At 44.2% G+C, this 22189-nt stretch overlaps 1 protein-coding gene across 2 annotated transcripts in view; it reads right to left on the minus strand.

The window, feature by feature from the left end:
- Positions 1–22189, minus strand: part of Prkg2 (protein kinase cGMP-dependent 2) — a 105557-nt gene that overhangs the window by 83209 nt on the left and 159 nt on the right. Inside the window, exons 1-2 of one of the 2 annotated variants that reach the window (XM_021658894.2) lie at positions 21188–22088; positions 10827–11300 (exon numbers count right to left, since the gene is read on the minus strand). In XM_021658894.2, the coding sequence (XP_021514569.1) occupies positions 10827–11287 (461 nt within the window). In that variant the 5' untranslated portion in view covers positions 11288–11300; positions 21188–22088. Of the gene's footprint in view, positions 1–10826; positions 11301–21187; positions 22089–22189 lie in introns of those variants that run through there. The other variant, XM_060380989.1, reaches the window with a different exon arrangement.

Below are 22189 nucleotides of genomic sequence, written 5' to 3' on the forward strand. Positions count from 1 at the left end.
GACTAATGGGAAACAAAGCTTTGAGAAACCACAGAACAACAAAAGCCTTTCCAAGACAGTCTGCTCCATTCAAAGTTCCTCCAGTGGGCAGGCTCTCAAACTCATATCTATCTGAGGCAACATCCCAACCTTTCGTAATCCTTTTATAGCACCAATTGACATAGTCAACATTCTTCAAAGCAATAAATTCCCATCTTCTAAATTAGCTCTGGAAATTCCATTTGTCAAAGTCCACCCACATTTCTCACTGCTGGGATCTCAGTCCCATCTTCTCAGTCCTAGATGTTAGAGACCTCTGTTCTCCTGTTTGGTCAGACCAGCTCATCACCATGTTATCCAGTGAGCTGCTTTACTCAGGTTTGGCCAGTAGCCCTTGCCTGCTTTCTTCCCAACAAGGCTTTCTTCCAAGCATCTGTTCTCTGTCCATATCATATGTTGTATGGCACTGTATTTCACTTCTTGACTATACAATCAAATAAGAGCATAGGACACACTTGTGGACACAAGATCTTGAACTGGGATGCTAGAGTTTGATTCCAACGTCTTTCGTTAACTAACTCTGGAACCTTGGCATATCAGCTCTTGGATTCTCTAAGCTGTAAAAGAATAATAAACGCAGTACACAGGTCGTAAAATTTCTTGAGAATTAAATTAGTTAACAGCATAATGTACTTAGAACAGTACATAAAAATCTACTGGTAGGACATAAAATCTGCTGTTTAAGAGTTAGCTGTTACTGCAATGAAACAGCCTCTCACCACCAATTTAAAGGCAGGTAACAAGAAAACTCTGTTTTCTACATGAGTCCTGCCTATATCATTCAAGAAAGTCATCACTTCAAAACTCCTAATGGTTTAACCCCGCCCTTGTCCAGTCTCCGCACATCTCAGAGTACCCACACTCATTGAACTATTGGATGTACCCAAATGTGCCAGCCCACTTTATATCCCTAAAGCCTACATCTTCCTCAGAACCCAACTCTAGATCTTCTATTGAGACTGAGTGTAGAGGCACACACCTTTGATTCCAGCGCTCTAGAGGCAGAAACAGAAGATTGCTGGGTTCAAGGCCAGCCTGGTCTACATAGTGAGTTCCAGGCCAGCCAGCGCTACATACTGAGAACTTGTTTCAAAACAAACAAATAAGATATCTCACCAGGTTTAAACACAAGGGTCCCCTCTTTCCACATACCTATCTCTTACAGCTTAGTATTCACCATACGTGGTGGAAATAATTTTAATTTCCTTAACGAGACACACAACATCAAGACTAAGGCTATGCTTTCCTCCCCTACTTATCACTTAATCTCTCAAGACGTACCTTACATGTATCAGGAATTTAAAGAAATTTAAAAAACTGAAAAACATTCAAATATCTTCTCCCCTGTTTAAGTATTAGAGACACAGGGGCAATCGTGGCATAAATGACTTCAGTCACCTCGTAAACAGATGCAGTGAGAAACAGAGCACACATCCTTGTTTCCTGGTTTTCTATCAGAAACCCAAATTTGGATAGTTAACAACAAAAAGATACCAGGTAAAGGTGTGTGTTTATAAGCCAACAAACCACCTGGGAAGGGTGAGGTCATTCCAGCAGTAATCAGAAAACAGGCATGGCTTTCTCCTGTCCGTGCTCCTACCTCTGTCCATGTAATCAAGCACAGCTCTAATTTAATCACGTTGCTGTTACTTCCTGCTCACAACAAACACTTCTCTATTTCTCGGGTTTCTGCAGACGGCTCTTTCCCCAGGAGTATTAAAGAACAGAGATTACTATCGAAATGTTGAAAACAATGAAAATTTACGAGGAGTTTAGCCTGACACGGTTGATGATACGCTTAAGCTTGATGATGTGGTAATTAGGCATAAACGGTAAGCAGCTCTAAGTATCTAATGAGCACTGGTCTTAGATCAGTCAGCTGATTATTTTGGAAGTTAGCAGGGTTGGGGCCACATGTTTGGACCTGGGGTTCTCAGTGCTAGCAGTGAGCAGTGCGTCTAAGTCTGTTTTATAAGGCTGGATTCTCATCTCAAACAAATTTAATCAGGTACTCCAAGGGCTTGACCCAGATACCTCTAAACCAACTCCCCAGGTGATTACAGATAGAGTTAAAAATCATCGCTGTGGGCCAGGGAGATGCCTCCATGGGTTAAAGATGCTTGAACGTATGTGTGTATACACACATTCACCCACACCAATAAATGAACAAACAAACAAACGAATGAATGTAAAATTCTTTTTCTGAAAAACTATAGATGTAAACAAGGGATGTCATCCTTCCCTCCATAGTTCTGCAACACTAGAAAAATTGGGAAAGTAGACAAAACAACAAAAGAATACCTACCAAATGAATGTGTTTGTCAAGCAAGCAATCAATGCAAATTGAGTAATTAATAACTGACTAATGATCAGTGTTTACTATAGCACTTTGATATAGCATATTCTCTTTCACAGTATAACAAATGGATACAGAGCTGAGAACAGTCTTATTCTCTTCTTCCTCCCAGACCCCATCTGGAATTTGAAGCATGTCCTGGCATTCAGGAGCGCACTGTGAATCAGACCTAGGACTCTGTAATTTTTTATGTTGTGATAAAACATGCTATATAAAATGTGCCACTTGACTGCATGAAAGCACAGTTCAGTAGTGTTAAGTATTTTCCCACTGTCCCATTGTCACTCAGCTGCCTGTAGCTCCATCTCTGTCCTTCTGCCCCTGGTCACATCCATTCTGCTTTATATCTCTAACTTTTCACTATTTTAGATAGCTTATATAAGTGGAACTAAACATTTGTCCTTTTTGAGCATGACGTACTTCACTTACAATAATGTCTTAAATGTTTATTTATTTCATAGCATAAGATATAACAGTAAGATTCTAATATCCCATATGTGTGCATTCTGCATATTGTATTCTGTTTCTATATTCACCCTCTGACAAACACTGGTGGTTCCTATCATTTGTCTCTGGTGATGCCGTGAGCAGATGTCTGACTGAATTTCTTACATCTGCCTTACTTACTCACATGGCCATTTTGACCAGAGAGCCTAGCCTCAAAGACGTAAAAGAGTTTGGTGTGGCTTCTACTTCACACGCTTATGAAACACCTTGTCATACAGTGGGGACAGACCCAAGGACCTGTTCCTCGCCAACAAAATACACAACAAGAGGGGAAGGCTGTCCCAGGGTTTCGTGACCATATCTAAGGGACTCCGCAGCTGCCACAAAGGAGTGCCCTGTAGTAAGGAGGCCAGAGAGAGGCTCACACAGCAGGGAACCCTCAACAGGTCTAAGAGATCAGCCCTCAGCTGAAAACCAGCAAGAAATCTAGGGCCTCAGCTCTGTCGCCACAATGCACTGCATCCCACTAACAGTTATGTGAGCTGCCCCTAGAATGGGGCAACCCCAAAGGGCTTGCACATCACTTATCTTGCATATCACATGGTTTCATTATGGATCATAACAGTGGCGAAGTTATGGTTAGGAAGTAGCAACGAAAATAATTTTATGGTTGGGGGTCTCCACAGCATGAGGGACTGTGTTAAAGGGTCGCAGCGTTAGGAAGGCGAGAACCACTGGGGTAGAGGGTGGTAGAAGAAAGCACAACTGGCTGACCCCTTCACTGCAGCCTTGGGACCTACACACGGAACACTGGGCCCCAGCTGAGAACACTCTGAGGTAGCAAATACGTGTTGTTTACATTGCTAATTGTGAGACGATTTATTATGTGGATTTCTCTGAGTTCCTAGTCCCAAAATGTTCCAAGCAGTAACCTCTGCTGGTCTCTCCTTAACTCCCCTAAATGCAGCTTCTGGTAGGTAAACCACACTCCAGTGTATGGCCCCATACTCGTGACTGTATGGACAGCACAAAGTGGAGCTTATGAGTTATTAAAGGGGAAAAAATAAGGAGAAAACACAATTCTGGGGAGCTGTGGATGTAAGGGTGGATCTGGAAGGGATATAGGGGCAAATCTTGGAGGAGGGAGGAAAAGGTTAATCTGGGCAGGAGGAATATGCTCAAACTACATTGTACAAAATTATCAATGACTAAAAATGTATTTATTTTTTTTAAAAAAATGAAGGTGATGCGCATGACCTCCGCAGCTTGTGAAATACTCTGTGGGGTTACAATGGCAACAGTGGCTTGACTATATTTAAAAGATTGAGCTTCATTGATTCAGTATTCAGTAAATAAGCATTGATTTGAATGTGTTATTGTGCAGGGCTGTCTCACTGTAACAGGAGTCTGTTGGTTACAGTCGATATAGTTTCTGTGTAGTATAAAAATATCACAGTTTCATCCTAAGAAGGTAGTCCATGGGTAGTGTCCTCCGGGTTATCACAGTGCTTAAATATGAGTACTTGAACTTCAGACTATTCAAAACAATCAGGCTTTACATGCTGGGTATTTTCTTAGGCTCCCTTTAACATTTTCCTAAAGCCTAGCTGCTGACTGCCTGGAAGTAGGGGTTGCAGTAAGAAGGAATAACGGGCAGAAATAATAAAGCAGAGCACTTGAGAGTTGAGGGCAGAGACAGTGAGTGTAAGTAGCTCAGAGCCCTTGTATTCCTAGAGAGAAGAAACCACGGAGGCCGGAAGTGAGAGGGGCCAGATGCCAGTGCTTGGAGAGGCCATCAATTCATTCAACAGCATCTCCATGACAAGGCAGCTGCACTTAATTCTAGACACTCTAAACCCCATGCCCCATATTTAACCTCCCCTTTTCTTTAAGACTTAATGATACCCCTCTTCACCCCAGCCCCCCCAAAGTCCCCTAAACCTGGTTATGCAACCCTAAGGGAAGCCATCTGTGCTGAAGGCTGCATCTGGTTGAGAATATATATTGGACATCAGGTGGACTCAAACTGCAGACCTACTTCAACAATCTATCAACACTACAAGCTTCAGTCACGTGATAAACTACCCTGAGCTTTCCTTTCACCTTTGGTACCACAGAGAAAGCACATATCTGATTAGGCAAGTTCAAAGCGTCCAAGAGATAATGTATGGAAAACAAGGAGCATCTAATAGTTAAATAATAACTTTGTCTCCTCATCCCATCCCTCAGCAGCTAGCTGGAGCTGGGTGTCTTTGGGAGCATTATTGTTATAAATCATAACCTTTGTTTCCAAACACACGGCCGCCTTCCAGGAAACATGGCACTTGGCAATCATCACCCAGAGCATCTAGCAAAAAGATCAAACAGCCAGATTTCTGTTTTCCAGTGCCTTCATCGGACTGAGTGTTTCAGTTGGCTTAGCTAAATAGTGAGATTAAGCTAGCAGTATTTTAAGCGTATGCACCAACTTTTGACTACCAACCTTGATAGATAAAGCCTATAGCTCACTCTGAACATTTCTGATTGTCTACTAAAAGCTCTTGGGGGAGATGGAGAGAGGGGACATGAGGGTGGGACTAGGAGGAGAGGAGCGAGGGGGCTGGGATTAGGCTGTAAAGTGATTTTTTAAAAAAATTAAAGCTCTTGGGTAGCAATGTGTAAGTCACTAACTCAGCTTCTTTACCCATCCCCCACACAACTTTCTGGTCCTGAAAACTCATTTCAGAGAAGCGCTTGTTGGAAGTATGATTTTCCATAGAGAAATAACAAAAGCAAAGAGTATTTTTCTTGGCTGTGTTTTATTTGTTTGTTTTGCTAATTATAGCATTTAAATTATCTATTTATTATTATTTGACAGTTTATACTACAAGGCTTTTCAACCAAAATATGAAAAGTCCTATTCTAATTCTATTTTCGGAAAACTCGTGTAAGAGCAGAAGTTAAGAACTGCTTCCGGGTCTTTAAATTCCCGTCCAGAAATGGAGAACTTTGCAACCTTCCATGAGTGATGTAATGCCACGTGCCTCAGTTTCCCCAAATGTAAAGTGGGTTGTGAGGATCGACAGAGCTTTTAATAAGCATCACATGTCTCCACATCTATGCAATATTTAGACTAGTGCCTAATACACAGTTGCTGGTGTGTGTGTGTGTGTATGTGTGTGTGTGTGTGTGTGTGTGTGTGTGTGTGTTTAATATGTAAGCTGGGGGAATGACAATCTATAGCATTGTTGTTTTTGAAGCATCAGTCTGGTGACTAGCACACATTCTAACATCCCTAGTTTCTCTCCAGAGGAACTTTCCCGTTGAGTAAGGAAAACGTGTTTCACCAGCCCACACTCACTGCTCTGTACTCTCTCATGAAGGAAGGCTCAAATAACAGCAGCATACTCTTCCTCGCTCCTTTCCCACGTCTTGCATCGATGTGTGACTCATCACCATTTTCCACTTTTACCTATTCAGCTCCTGGGATGGGAGTGACAAACAAAACTAATTGTCCTTCCTAAAACTGGAGTCAACATCTGAAGTCGGTGGCAAGTCTTTGTCTTATCTTTCCTTTTTGCAGAAGAACAATAGTTTCAAATGATAGCTTAGGCATTCTTAGCAGAAGGCGCTCATGCCAGCCACTTACCAGATGTCTCTGATAAATTTGCCTGTGTTCCACCAGACATTCAACATGAGCTTGTAATTTTGCTCTGCCAATGCTGGTGTTTGCAGAACAACATCTACAGAAACAGAAATTTTAATTTCAGCAACTGGTCTGACCTTAGGATGCATGGCTACCTTGCTGCTCATAGCAGGTCAGACATGGACAGAAATACTGAGCCTTTCCCTGGTTTCAGCCTTGAGAAGCAATGGGATTCATTCAAAGAACCATGTGTGATCTGCCATGTGAAACACAGCAGGGCCCAAATCCACTCTTCGTACCCTTTACCTTTATGGGCCTCTCTTGGAACATGGCTCATGCTGACCACTGGACCTGCACGTCCTGCTCAGCTCCACATGGAAAAAAAAAGGAGGCACCGCCATTACTAACCAATAGAATATGTTATCATAAAGCATCTTGGACCTGAACTGTGGGACTGAGGTCTGTGGGTCGATCCACAATATCAGAGGTCTCTAAGTCATGTTTTAGATTCCAGCCCGAGTTCACCTCCTTCTCTGACACATGTGTGCCTGTCCAGGAAATGAGAGCAGCAGGAAATGACCCCTGAGATTCCACTTGCTCCAAGGTCTTCCGACCCTCGCCTACATTACATGAAATCAGAGCCTAAACGCTTAATAGAGTGTAGTGAGTCTCAAGCGAGTTAGGATGCGCCGATAAACCTGGGTGCCTGTAATAGAAGCAGACGGCGTGCCGACTCAGCTGTCTGCTTCTGAAGCTCTAAACTGGTCCATGGCTCAACGCCAAGTAACTACAAAGAGTCGTGCACGTCCGGAGCCGCTTCACAGCAATTCTGCCTCGCGCCCACCTCAGTCTGTCAGGAACATTCACATTTCCTGTGGCTTCGCTTAAAACTGCTCTTACTTCGTCTGTAAAGTGTTCCCAAAGCCCACGGAGAGCACAGATCCATCACCGGTAATGACAGGTACAGGAAACAAATATTTTAGCACGGCAACAACCAACACTCTTTAGACACGTGTAGGTATGTAGCTGTAGATAACTGAAGTTGGAAATTCATTTTCTTACAGGCACTACACACATTTCAAGCACCCAAGGACCGTATCTGATCGCTGGTTACCACACTGGACAGTACAGGGAACAGGGCCTTTCAGTCATTACATACAAAGTTCTACTACACAGTACTGAACTACTCCAGAGCCTCATCCTTAAGAACAAAGCTTTGGCCTGTAGAAGAGAAAAGTTTCTACACGCCGCCGGTCCCCTGCCACGTCATTACAAATTCCCCTGCCTCAAGCACAGAGGTGCAAGTGTGCAGGTTGCCTCTTCAAACTCTAGAAGTACATTTGGTGGGTCCAGGTCAACAGAGCTGGCGTGAGCTGAGGCTACCTGGATACCAATGACGTTCACTCACCAGTCAGGGTGTACCTGAGTAGAGGCCTCATAAGTCACAGCCTTGAGTGTTGCAAGTGACAGGTGAAGTTCTTAATTTGTCATCCCACCAAATTTTAGCCTCTGGTATATACCTCCCTAAGACTGTCGATTTTATGAGAGCTGTTAACCTCTGATAACAAAGATACTCTTTTAAAAGGATATATCACAGTGATATTCAGCAGCTTTCTGAACAAGCATGGAGAGCAAAAGTCAACCAAATGTATCTGATACATATATATATATATATATATATATGGTATAAATTTAGATTTTGATTCATCCAGGAAGCATTACAGATGCTCAATGAATAAATTATGAGAACCTAGGAATGAACGGAACACCCATTTTAACAGAGTGCATCCTAACATCCCTAGCAGATTCTGCTTGGAAAGCGCTGTGTGTATCAGGCCTGGTTAGTGACAACATCCCATATTCCTAGTGCTCTGACTTCCAGAACATTGTTTCTTATGGTTTCTTCACTAGATACACTAGATACTAGATACGATTTATTCAGGCTTTTTCTCCAAAACTAGAAGTGTTTAGGAATGGAAAAATGAATTGCTAGTAATGAATACTTATAAAACTCTGAAAAATTACCTCTGTGAATTGATTGAGTTAATTGTGCTCAACCAGCTTTTTTCACATTGATGGAGAAATGTGTTTGTATATTTATCAAGCACAGGCCAGTCAATGAAGGGTGATGGGTCCATACTCTACTTAAGTATTTCACCCATGACCTCAAGGCTCTATGGGAGCATATAAGAATTATTAGGGCATGGATTATCTGCTGCTCTACTTAGGACTACTCATTTTAAAAAAGCCAATTCATCTTTTGATCTCCATTACTGCAAAAAAAAAAAAAAATGGTCCCTTTCTTTATCCTGACCTACACATAGACTTGTGCCCATCCAGCTTGCGATTGGTATAAGAGAAATCACTGATAATCCTTACTCAGAGGCACGCTGCCTTTTCTGTGATCCCTTCACTATACACAGAAAAACAAAAACATGGGGGTTTTAGAAATTCTAAGTGTATAAATAGTAATTTCCTTTACCATGCAAGAAGTAAGCTAACCAAGCAATTCAAAGAAATATGATTGTCTTACATTGTTTAGACCTAAGAGACTAGTGTTATGACTCAAGTTGAGTGCAGGTCTTTGGACAAAGCAAATGAACAAATCCTTGGTTTCAGGAGAAGAAACATAGTGGCTTTACGTGGAGAGAAAGTCAAAGGTTCGTTCTTTGTTTTCTCATATACTGTCCCACTAATAAAACCGGATTCAGTTTGAAAAGATTTGGGGATGGCAGTAAATGATCCATTACATATGCCCACATATATGTGTGAGAGTAATAAAAAATGCATTATATATTATACACATTATGTATTATATAAATTTATATATCAAAATACATCTATCAAAAAGAACAATAAAATAATTATTATTTTGAAAGTACTAAATAGGTCAGACCTTTCTAAACCAACTAATAATAAAACTTTGGCCTCCACAAAACCCCCATAATGTCTACTAATAATTAGATTTCTTTCACCTAGAGAACTCGTGATTAATAACCCAGTATGACTATTTTCCTTTCAAGTATTTATTGATCATTCACTGTTCCGACTGATGCCATTAAACCTCCCTTCATAATTTTGTTGTCAAGATTAATCAGCTATTTGTTTAACTTGGATGTTTTGTCTTGATTTATGTTACTTGTGCCAGTGAGTAAATTAAATTTTGATTTAATTTCACAGAATTTGCACAGAGATGCTGGCTCAGCCAAGATGTTATCAAGGCAAAGACCTCATGTCAATTAACACGCACTTATTGAAAGACCACGCAGAAAGGAGACTGTAACTTATCTTTCTAATCAATCTCTCCTAATCAGGTAATCAAACTTTAGTCTGAACTGCACTCATGTACACACTGGCATACCCTTAAGAAGAAGGTAGTGGTGAAATTCTACATCTTCTTTCAAATGCATGATAAGAACATTGAAGACCTAAATTCCCAATTTGATCAACCCACTGTATGCCTGTGTCGAAACATCACAGTCTCACATACATACGCACACGCATCACGTTGATTTAAACATCTGAAAGGACATAAGTCTAATCTTAAAAATCAATTTTAACTTTAAATTTGTTCCCTTTGCCTAAAATGCTCTTTTCACCTAATTTCTGCCTGGTTTTCGTCTTTTGTGTCTGAGCTAAAGGTCACCTCATCCATCAGCCAGGCCGTCATGAGAATCCCATTTCTTTCCCCTTTTCTCCCCAACTCCTCCGACACCACCCACCACACTGATTCTGTTTGCTGCATCATTTATCCCAATTAATAACCATGCAGTCCTCATTGGTCTCTCTGCAGTCCTCATTTGTCTCTCTGCCGCGCTATCTCTCCCCACAGGAAGGAGAGATCTGTGTATTTATCTTAAGCAGCCAGCGTGGTGGCTGGCAGGGCAGCCCTCAGGATGGACTGGGCACGGATGACATCATCCTCCGTGAGTCTCAATCACGGTCCTTTCTCAGGACTCTCAAAGACCAGCGGCTGGGAAGCGGCTCTGCTGTACATGCTGAACCCCATCCGCTCCCTGTGCGCCGCCGTTAAGTCCGCTTCCTTACAGAGAGAAGCGCACCCTTCTTAAATAATCGGCCCTGCTCCGGGAGTGTCAAGAGAACAGAGATGGCAGCTACCAAATTCGGCCTGTCAGTTAAACCTGTCTCAGAATCTCCACACCCCAACCTCCGGGTAAAGCGCAATTTTAGACTCGAAGGAAAAGCTTCATGTTAAGAGACAGATTCTCCACGGAGAGCCCCATACCCACCACTGAGGTTTCAACGCCCTTGGCCATTTAGGAAGCTTCAGGGTCACCTCCCTGGTCTTTTCCTGCTGTGAAGGCCACTTTGAATGAGCAGATCACAGAGACCTCTTACCTGGAATCCTTCCTGACTCTTGCTTTCTCAAAGGAGAACTCGGGGGGCTTGTTGAGGTCATAGGTTCGGGTGGTCGGCTCCGCAGACACTCCCGCCTTCGCCCCCCTCCTGCTGTGCAGAGAGACCAAGCCTGAGGCCTTGCGGTGAACATCCAGAGGCACTTTGTCGGGGGAGGCCTGCAGTGGGCTTCCTCCCTGTACGTGGATCACGTCCTGCAGCTTGTTGAGCTGGACACACTTGCTCTGAAGCTCCTCCGTGAGCTCCGCGATGGCCGCAGTCTGCTTGGCCAGCTGCTCCCGCAGCTCCTTCAGGTGGTACTCCCGTTCCTGAAGCTCCGCATCCTTCCTCCTCAGCTCCCGCTCCAGCTCCACCACCTTGCTCCGCAGCGCTTCGTTGCTGAGGCTCCCTGGCTGGCCATCTGGGTGCTTGGCGTGCTTGGGTTTCACTGAACCATTTCCCATGTTGCTCGGGAACCTAGGGAAAGGCACAGAACTGGGAATGAGCAAGCGGAGTTCCACTCCCAGCAGCCCTCCCCTCTCCAGTCGGCTTCATAAACAGACACACAGCAGTCATCATCCTCTGATGAGCAATGAGCTCCTCCAGTCTTACAAGGGAAACCGATGGCAGAGCAACTCTATCCCTCTGCGGAGAGCCATTAGCATTTGAGTTCCTTCTTCCCTGTCTTTTCAGCAGCACAAGCATCACACCTGAGCATTCTCTATAGATGGCCCAAGTCACCTTCAGTGGTTCTCTCTGGACAGGTCTCAAAAGCATCCCAACAGGATGGGGATTTGGATGTCAGCATGGCAGAGACTGGATGCAAAGGAGCAGCCACAGCGACAGAGGCTTGAAATAAGTTAATAATTCCCACCTCTCTCTCTCTCTCTCTCTCTCTCTCTCTCTCTCTCTATCTCTCTCTCTCGGCTACAGTCCAAAAGAGCTCCCCTTTTAGAAATCTCACATTTGCATTCCTCACAGGTAGTGGAAGAGCTAGTGTCCCTTATTAGCAGTTTGTTCTTGCCTGGCACAATAGTACGTGTTGCCTTTCTGACAAGGCTAGTTGTTAAAAACTTTGAACTGTGATCCCAAGGGGGAAAAAAAATCAGTATGAAGTTTCTTCTGCATCCTTCATGCTAAGTCCCAAAGCCAAGCTGTGCAAACCGTGATGGCCCATGGTATGAAGCTCTATTCTTTTATATTAAGAATATCTTCAGGGCTCAAAAGATAGCTCAGTGAGTAGAGCACTTGCAGCACAAGTGTGAGGTGCTAAGTTAGTACCCACATGAATTCTGGGTAGACGTGGCAGCCTGCCTGTATTTCCAGTGCCCGGGACACAGAAACAGGACAACTGTAACAAGCTGTGTAACCAGACTATCTGAAATGATGAGCTCTAGGCTCTGGAGAGAGGCCATGCCTCGATATATAAAGCCAAGATAAATTTACAACAGTTAACATCAACTTCTGGCCTGCTAGGCACACACACACACACACAAATACACACACACACACACACACACAAAGCCTCACGGAGACCCCCAAAGTTATCACCAATCCAATGACCCTCAGTATAGTAGAGGAAGATCAGGGGTTATAAGGGATAATTTTAGTTAATTTGTCATGTTTTTTTTTTTCAAGTTCCAAAGCTATGTATTTATTTTAACATTTATCATAGATTCAAAAGGCTGGCACTAATAATGTTTTGTTTCATTGATAGTATTACTTCAATGGAAATCGAGTAAGTTTAGATTTACTAAGCCAATTCCACATAAACAATAGTAAATTTTTAAAAAGCAAATAAGGGTTGGAGGGATGGCTTAGGAGTTAAGAGTGTCAACTACTTACAACCACCTGTAACTCAAGCTACCAGGGATCCAGTGCCCCCTTTTGGCCTCCATAAGCATTGCACTCATAGGCACCTACACATAATTTTTAAAGTGAAAAGAAAAACCTTTCTAAAAAGTAAATCATCTGCAGGTCATAAACTTATATAAGCAAAATCACGGCAACAGAGTCTGCACAGCCAAAGAACGGCAGATGTTGCCCTAACTAATTGCTCTTTGCACACTATACATTGTAGTATCAGGTGGCATCGTCTGGGGAACCTTACGTCAACTGAAAAACATCTGAATTAATTTTGGTTTTATAGAATCAGAACAGAGGATCAAAACTGAAGTTTACAGATACATATTTTCCAACTCCCACCGCCAGATTTCAAGTTCAGGGAGACAAAGATCTTGACTTGATTTCCCTAGTTCTACCAGATTAATTGCAGCCTCCACAGAGGCTGGCTAGATGCAAAAAATTTAAACAGATGCAACCAGCCAATGTATGCTGCCTAAGATCAGGACGGAAAAAGGAAGTGATACATCTTTCAACACTGAACCACTCCTCACAGGATCCTCGCTGGGAGCAGCCATTAATAAACATAAGCTGTGCGAAGTTGCCGCCACAGGATGCAGACTTGTAGCAGACATAACCTTTAAGCTTCTGTTCACCCGGCAGCATTTATTATTCTTCCCCATTAACATGACATAGAAAGATGGAGGAGAGTAGAATTTAAAGAAGTGAGCCAGGACAGACTTGTATCCGGAATAGGCAACTTGGAGGCTGATAGATGGAGACTTGAGAATCAACTTAAATGATATTCTGAAAGGTTCTCCCAAAGGTCGCTGAAATTAACATGTGCACAAGTTTCTATCATGCAGCCTTAAGCCATCTTCCAAACAGACTTTCTGGTTTGTGAACTAGCATTTTCAGCCAAGGAGAGATAAGTAGGGGAAAGAATTGTCTTATAGAGAATATGGCAAGCGTAAGCAGATTTGATATTAAATTAATGACTCATTCCGTATTCACGAAACAAATGTTTACTAAGCCCTGAATGTCATGCATTCTGTCGAGGCATAGCCTCACACGGATTAGCACTTGGGTTTGCCAGTGAAAACAGTTCTAACACACTAACTATGAGAAGGTCTACAATCATTTCTGTCCTATGGGTGGAGCAAAATCTGAACCAGCCCGATCATTTCACAAACCCGAAACACAATTAAGTGCAGACTGTTAAATCCTCCCAAACACCACCTCCCTCTCTATCTTGTCTGTTCGAAGGAGGTCACTTCAGAAGCTGTTTAAATCTTGTGGGCTATTCAGAATTCCTAAAATAGGGAGAAATGAGAGCAGCTAACTTACCTTTCAAGTTGCTGAATTAAACAAGTTACTAGGCTATTTGAGACTGCTGTGGGCTCTCACTTCTTCTCTTTAAGTTTTGCTGCTACCCCTAAAGCAGGGTTTCAAGTCTCTGGCCATATAAAACTTGATCAGATTCATGGTGTGTGCTTCTTAGCTGTCGCTAAGGTAAGTAATTTCTCAAATATGGATTGCTCACCACAAGGAGAATTGAGCTGCGGGGTGTTGCTTCATCAATCTAGCAGCTACAGGTTATTAAAATAACGTGACAGGACAGTTCATGATGTGATAAGAAATGATTTTAGAGATTAAAAGCCCACTTTCACCTGAGCAGCAGATTCAGGCTAAGGGAGGAAGCAACCTGCCCTCTCCCGGCCCCCTGTAAGTTATGTGGCATCTCTGATTTCATTTTTGTGTCTATAAAATGGGTATATTATCTCTATCTCATAAGGGTCCTGATGAAGATCTTAAAGCACTCTGTGTGATATGAAGCATGTAGGAGACGTCAGGTACATTGGGGCCCTTTGAGCAGTATGGGACTAGAGAGGGGTTCGCACATCTCCATAGGAGGAGAACACAGTTTCTTTTCTGTATGAGGCAGAAATATAAGGAAGTGGCTACCTTCCAGACAGGAGGTCTTTAAAGATGCAAATGTTGCCTTGTGGGAGTGAGACCTTACTCTCTGTGGACATCACATTGAGAAGAGATAACATTGCAGAGCAGCAACAACAAAACAGGAAACAAGCCCCACCCAAAGACTGGAGGTGAGAAGACAGTGTGAATGACCACAAAAAATTGTATCAAGAATTTCTACGCCTGCTTACGCTTGGCAACTCCTTGTACTTTCTGCTTATTCTCACATACTGAAGTGAAATTCTTAAATCAAAAGGCTCACTGAGTTATCTTTGGAGGCACACAACATTCCTCCTGGCAAAGGGGTACACTCCGAAGTCAGGGAGTAGAGAGAGTGGGCCACGGCGTTCAGCAAGAGGAGAAGATAATTCTGTAGCCTCCATCATCAACTAATCCCCCTTCTGCAGAAGAAGCTGCTCACAGAGGGGCCAAGGGACTGGGAAGGACTTTGGGCTGATTCATATCTGGCAGTCAGTGTGGCAAAAAAATGTGGCTTTCTTGTCTGCCCTGGAGCAGTTTAAAGCAAAAGCTTGGTTCCTATCTAGATAATAGCTGTTGCTCCCTCTATCCAAGTGGAGTGTGACAGAAATGCATCCACACGAACAGAGAGTACATGCAAGCATGCACACACGTACACACACAGGTACACACTCACAAATACACAGAGAGATACACTCATGTATATACACAGAGAGAGACACACACCTAGAAATAGATACACACAGAGAGAGATACACGCAAACACAGAGATACAGAGAGATACACATAGAAGTCAACAAAGAGAGATTCACACAGAGACATGCATACAAACACACATGTGACAGGGAGGAGGTTACTAGCATATCTATAAACATGGGATATGGTAAAGTGCTGGCAGGGACTAGAGAGCCAGTGTCCCTGTTGAAGCACTTTGGATTAACTTTCTATGTCTTCAGCTACTAGACTTCAGAGATAAGAACACAAGAGACATATTGACACACAGACAGACAGACAAATAGATAAAACAATTTATACATCATTTGGAATCCTTAGAGGGTCATATGACATAGACAATGATAAGAACTTAGCACTGTTCCTGGTGTATGGCATTATGGCTTCATAAATAACTAAATAGTATGATTACTGTTTGCACTATTTACCCAATTGAGTGGCTTATCTCAACCAAAAAGAGTGTTGACTAAAAATTACACCAAATGAGGAAGCTATTAAAGGAGAATAGTCAGAGGTCTGACTTCCCCACATTGTGCTCACCACATGGCTACAAGCACTGAGAGGGTAGGAACAGGAAAGTAGCTCTGAGAGCCCTAGTGAAATAATAGCCAAGGAGATTAATGAAACATAGCAGCCCAGAAGTGGAATCAAATTGTGCAGTCAACTGACCCTTGAAAAGAGAGCAAAGTGAAGCTGACGGAGAAAGGGGCCCATTTAACACCCACATGCAGGGAAAGGATGAAGTCACCTAAGCACAGACTTGACAGCTTTTACAAAATTTAACTTGAGAGGAGATCACAGGCCTAAGCATAAGACACAAAACCATAAACCTAGAAGAGAGCATAGAAGAAAGTCTAGATGAGCTTGGATTTTAAAATAAAAGACTGCAAATAACTGAAAGGAGAGATTGGTAAGTGTGTACTTTGTTAAGACTGAAATCTCTGCAAAAGAAGAGAATAAAACAGTCTGGAGAAAAGTTAATAAAGGAGGTGTGTTCTCAGCACACAACAACTTAAACAACCCTGGAAAATGGGCAAAGGACCTGAGCAGATATATCACCTAAGATGTATAGAGAGCAAAGAAGAGAGGGAGGGGACACAGTCAGCTGTGAGGAGATAACTTCAAACTCATTCGGCAGGGAGAAACCAAGACACAGGGGTCACAGTCCCCCACACAGATCACACCAAAGCTGACCTGACAGGGGCTGGCAGGAAGCTTGGTGTGAACAGAGGGCCCGTAAGGTGATACGGTCACCTCAGAAGACATGGTGGGTGTTTCTCACCAAGTATCTTACTTCTCTGTGTTTTTTCAATGAGTCTCAAGGCTTCCTCAAAACCTTCAGCTTTATTCACAAATGCTGCAAGGTTTGAAGCAACTATGTCCTGTTGGTTAACAATGAAACTCCAGTCCATCCATTAAACAGATTTTTCAAGAATAAGAAGCATTAACCGGTGAGAAGACATAGAGGAACTTTAAATGCATGTCACTAAGTGAAGATGCCAACTGGGAGAACATACGTGCTGTATGGGTCCAACGGTACAGCACTGTGGGAAAAGGTGTGGATGAGTGTCTGCGAGCGAGAAAGGAAGTAAGGCACATGGAGTGTTTGTGACACTGCAGCTATTCTGTATGGTACTTGATAGATATGTGTTACTGTGCACTTGTCTCAAGCCATGGAATATACAATGCAAAGGCTAAACCCAATGAAAACTGATAGATGTTAGTTAGGAATATGTCCATATGGTCATTGGTTGTAACAAACACTGTGATATATATATATATATATGTATATATATATATATATATATATATATATATATATACATATATATATATATATCACTGCTGCAAGGTATTACCAACTTAGGACTAGAGAGGTGGCCCAGCGGTTAACAGCACTTGCTGAACAACCAGAGGACCAGGCTTCAGTTCCCAGCACCCACATAGGCAGCTCACCACTGCCTGTAACTCCAGATCTAGACTTCTGATGCCCTCTTCTGGCCACACACACACACACACACACACACACACACAGCACACTGCACACAGATACACACACATGCAAATAAAGAAAAAAATTTAAAAATAAAAAAATCTGTTTTTAATGTTTTTAGGAGCAAAGGAAACTGATGGAGGGGGGGTGAATGTTACATAGGAACTGTACTTTTCCATAAACCTAAAACTGCCCTAATGTAGAGGGGCCACTAATTAGAAAACAGAACACTTATTATGAAATGAATGCAAGAAAACCTAAAGCCTAATTCACTGAAGAAATGGGCTAAATGTATGATGGGTGGAAGGAAAGTAATGAGTAATAAGCTTAAAAAAAGTAATATAGTGGAGTAAGAAACTGAAAATGCACATGCCTTATTATGGTATCTGGGTTTTAATGCAAGCCAAGTTCTTTTTCAAGCTGTGTAGTCATATCTGTCCTTTAGAAGATAATGCTCCTGGAATAACTATGAAACCAAACGAAGAAAGCTTTAGGGAAGTAAAACAAAGGCAATTGCACTAATCCAAGTAAGAAGTGCTTATGAGATTAAAGTCAGCCCAGAGTCTCAAACTTCTTGAACTAGAGAAAATACAGACCATCTCCATGGTAACTAGGAGGAAAACATTACTACAGAGGATTTCACAGAAGTGAGGGTTACAGGTAACTGCAATTTCCTTTCCTTCAAAAAGCTGAATACATTATCTTTTTTTTTTAAATCATATTGGCAGTTTAGCTTTAGAATTGAAGGAGGGGGCTTTACTGGCTTCCTTGGGTAAAATGCTAAGATTATATAAAAATGACACATATCTCTATGACACTATTTGCTTGCCTCTCCAGGGCTCCTGTAGAAAATAATTAACCATCACTGAATATCTAAATCCTTGCTTCTCCTCCTTCAGGCAACCCACACACAGTTGACCCTGGGACAGCTAAATCTCCTATCAGTGCTACAATTAAAACCCTCTTTCCACCTGGCCCATGACAGCGGACACGAGGCTCAGTTGGGAATCTGCTGCTGCTGCTTTATCTTTCCTCGGCATCTCGATTTCAAGAGCCCTTTCCCCTCAACTCACAACCACAGGAGCTTGTCATACTGAAGTTCCCGCCACCCCCAGCAGAATTCACATCATGGATTTTACGAATACTATGTATCCTACACACTAAGAAGTTCAGGAGCATTCCGTTCAGCTCTTTTGGCAGGGTGGGAATGCCACACAAGCAAATAAACAATAAATACAAAAATGTGGGCTGGGATGCACAAACCAGGACACGAGAGCCGATGGGATCTGAGTGGTGAGGAGATGAAAGAGAATGAGGCTTCATGGTCGCCTTGTGGCAACTGGACGAGAGGTGACGCCATTAGCCAGAATGAGGAGCAGAATGGGAGATGGAGTACCAGTTCAACTTTGGACATGGTCAGAATGAGAGACCTGCAAACTTCAAGCATGGAAGTGCAGTGAGCAGAAATAAACAAGGGACTAGAGAATCCAAGGAAAGCGAGAAGCTAAGATGTGCAGAAGCAGTAGACAAATACGCGGGAACTGGAGAGGTTCCCAGGGATTGGTGATCACAGAAGGAATGACGGCATCAAATTCTAAGTGTTAGACGGAAAAGAAGAGTAGATCTGTGGGAAGACGCTATCTGTTAACGTGAGGAGGGCTCCCCACACAAAGAACTAGAGCCAACTGGGGAGGGCTGGAGTAGCAGAGGTGAGCCTCCCCAGAGAAGAGCACACCCACCTGTTGTCAATGCCAAACGGCTAGCCCTGAAGATACATATACAAGCAAACATACAAGCAGCATTATATGGACTGAACTGATATGTGTGTATCACATTGTATGATATATACCATACAATAACAATGAAAAATGAGGCCATGAATTTGAAGGAGAGCAGCAGGGGTATATGGAAGTTTCTGGAGGGAGAAAGGGAAGGAAGAAATATTGTGATTATATTATGATCTCAAAATTTTTTAATGGTTTTTTTTAAAAGTAGAGGTGATTGAAAGTCAAATTGAGGATGGAGTCTCTAACTGTACGTAAGACAATGCGACAAGTAAGTCCTCATGTTTTGGTCTTGGGCAGGTTGGAGGAAGATGATGCTTCCATTCTGTGTCATTCATTCACTCTGTGGAACACGTTCCATGGAGCACCATCTACAGCGACCCTCCATGACACTGGCAGAAGGAGGGAGGGGTCATGCAGAAGGAGTCTTATGGAGACAGGAGATGTACTGAGTTTGAGATGCCCGTGTGCAAACAAGATGGAGATGCCTATGCAAAGAAGAGCTCTGGTCGATTCTTCAGAGGTCAGACTGCAATTCACAGGAATAGACGAGAACACCCAGGGAGACAAGAAAGAAATGCCTACATTGCCGAGTGTAGACAGGCCATGCCTGTGAATATGTAATTTGTGGGAGAAGAAGAGGGGAAGCAAAAACTGGAAAAGGATAAGAAAAAGTTGTAGGAAGGAGAGACACACGATAGACAGCATAGAAATAGAAAGTTCAAGAGACAGCAGCCTACAGCTCAAATCCCAGATGTGTCAAAAGAAACGAGACCAGAGGGGAAAGTACAGAGGTTAGCCATTTCAGAAGACGGTAGACCTCCTTTTAAAAGTCCCGTGGAAAGAGCTGATGCCAGAGTTGGGATTTCAGGATGGTATTAAAGGGGCATGCTGCGAATTTTTACAGTTATAGAAATAAGAGTGCTGATAAGCCCAGGATAATGAGCCAAGGAGGCTAGAGAAAATGAAAACATGGGGATAATTGGAAAACAACCCAGAGGAATCAGACAATATGATGCTACAGGGCTTGGCCAACAGTGGAGCAGCACGTGTCTTCTTTCCCTGTGAAGGGAGTCCTCATCCATCTCCTGAGAGTACAGAGGTCTGGAGTCAAGGACTGTTAAAGGTTGGGTTCACAGGCGTCATCGCTGCAAAATGTTTATTCTTAGTTACGCCGTGTTGTGACAGAGAAGACAGTCTAATTCTCCAAAGAGAATCCCTCACTCCATCATCTCATTACCCCAGTGTGCAATACGCAACAGGAACATGAGCAGCAGCTGTTGTCTGTTCTGTGGGCTGCTCGCCTTCTCTACGAGCTAAATAGAAACTTGCAAAAAGAAAAAAAAAAAAACGAGAAATGGTTTCTAGGCGCTTGTGTGTATGGGGGTGTGGCAGGGAGCAGGTGGATGTTACATTCTCTTTAAGAAAAAAAAAAGCCCTTTTCCTACAGAACTTTGGAAACACGATGAAGAGGCTGCAAGCCAGGTGTTATCCTTTCTATTGGTCCCCTGTGCCGGTTCTGTTCTCAGCTCTGGCCTCCCTGCTCTGCCTAGGCGCTCAGTTCTTATCCTTGAACCTATTTCTTTCTCTCTCATCTCCAAAGTGGCTGGTTTCTTGGCGTCCCTTTGCTCTTTTCCCTTCTTGCAGAAATGTGCAAGCGTCTCAGGGTGCGGACTGACAGGACACCCAAACAAGTTTACACGCACTTGTACAAAAGTCCTTGCTGGAGTCCTGCGTGCCCCATAAGCTATTCAGACCTTGGAGAACAAAGCCAGGAGGGCATACCGTGACAGCACCCCTAAGCCCCCCAGGCCAGCCGAACCCAAAGGATGCTGCAGCCACTCTGTGCTATAGACTCAAGTGCTGTATGGGGCCACCGGCGCCACACGGAGAGAACGAAAGGTGTTCCCGTGTCCACACGCAAACAGCACGGGAGACCGGCTGGGGGGGGGGGGGAAGGCACACGCCCCGCAACGCACGCCGAGAAGCACCCTCGTGTCCCCACTCCCGTCCCTCGCCGCGCGCCCCCTCGGGTGCCCGAGCCCCCCCAGCCTCACCAGGCCGCCGGGTAACTTTCCAGGTGCGCAGCTCGTCCCCTCTGCGCGGCCGCCGCAGCGTCTCGGCGTCCTCCACCACGCCGCCCTCCTGCGGCCCCAGCCGGGCTCGGCTCAGCCCAGCGCCCGCCGCGCCGTGCGCACCGTGCGGGGGTCCGGGGCTGCTGGCGCCGCCGCTCGCGCGCGCTGCGTGGGAGCCGGGGACGCGGCGGGCGCGCTGCGGGCAGGAGCTGCGGCGGCGGCGACGTGGGTTGCTGCCGCCTCGCCGGTCCGCGGGGGCCTCTGCGAGAAGGAGGCGCGCAGGAGGGAGGAGGGAGCTCGGCGGAGAGGAGGGACGGAGGAGGGCGGGGGGTCAGCCCGGCGTGGCGTGGGAGAGCCTGGAGCCCGCTTCCTTGAAGGTGGGGTCACCCGCGCTCACCGGCGCGAACCTGTACTCCGGAGCCGGCCTGCGGCGACCGCGACAGTCTGCACTTTATACCCCGAACCTCCGGAGCGAGGCAACTTAAATAGGGCGATAGCATCGCGGATACGGGCGGGTGGTTGGTTGTGTTATTATTTCTATTTCAAGTGTGTGGGCCGAGGGAGAGGAAAGTTAAGGGGGGTATTCATCATCGCTTCCCTCTCCACCACCGTCTCCAACCTGCCTCACTGCAGGCTCTTCTCTCTCTGCCTGGTTCTCTCTCTGTGTTCCAGAGCGCGGAACTGGCGTACAGACCCTAGACTTGCTCTCCCTGGTGTCACAGAGGTGCCCTTCTATGGGACACGTGACCCAATGGCTGCTTGGCTGCGCTCTCCTCCAGGACTCTGGAACCTTAACTCGCATCTAGGCAGCCCGTGGTGTATGATGTAGGCTGGAGACGGTGGCTGAACGGAGTTTCAAGGAACAGAGATTAAGGGCTTTAGCACGGAGCTCTCTGGGTTATTCAGGCAGGTAATTTAATACTCTCCTGTGGCCTTTTAGACACAGTATCCCCGAGGCGTGCGTTCTGGTTTTCTAAATATAAA

Source organism: Meriones unguiculatus, chromosome 3 (assembly GCF_030254825.1).
Source record: "Meriones unguiculatus strain TT.TT164.6M chromosome 3, Bangor_MerUng_6.1, whole genome shotgun sequence".
NCBI classification, from domain to species: domain Eukaryota; kingdom Metazoa; phylum Chordata; class Mammalia; order Rodentia; family Muridae; genus Meriones; species Meriones unguiculatus.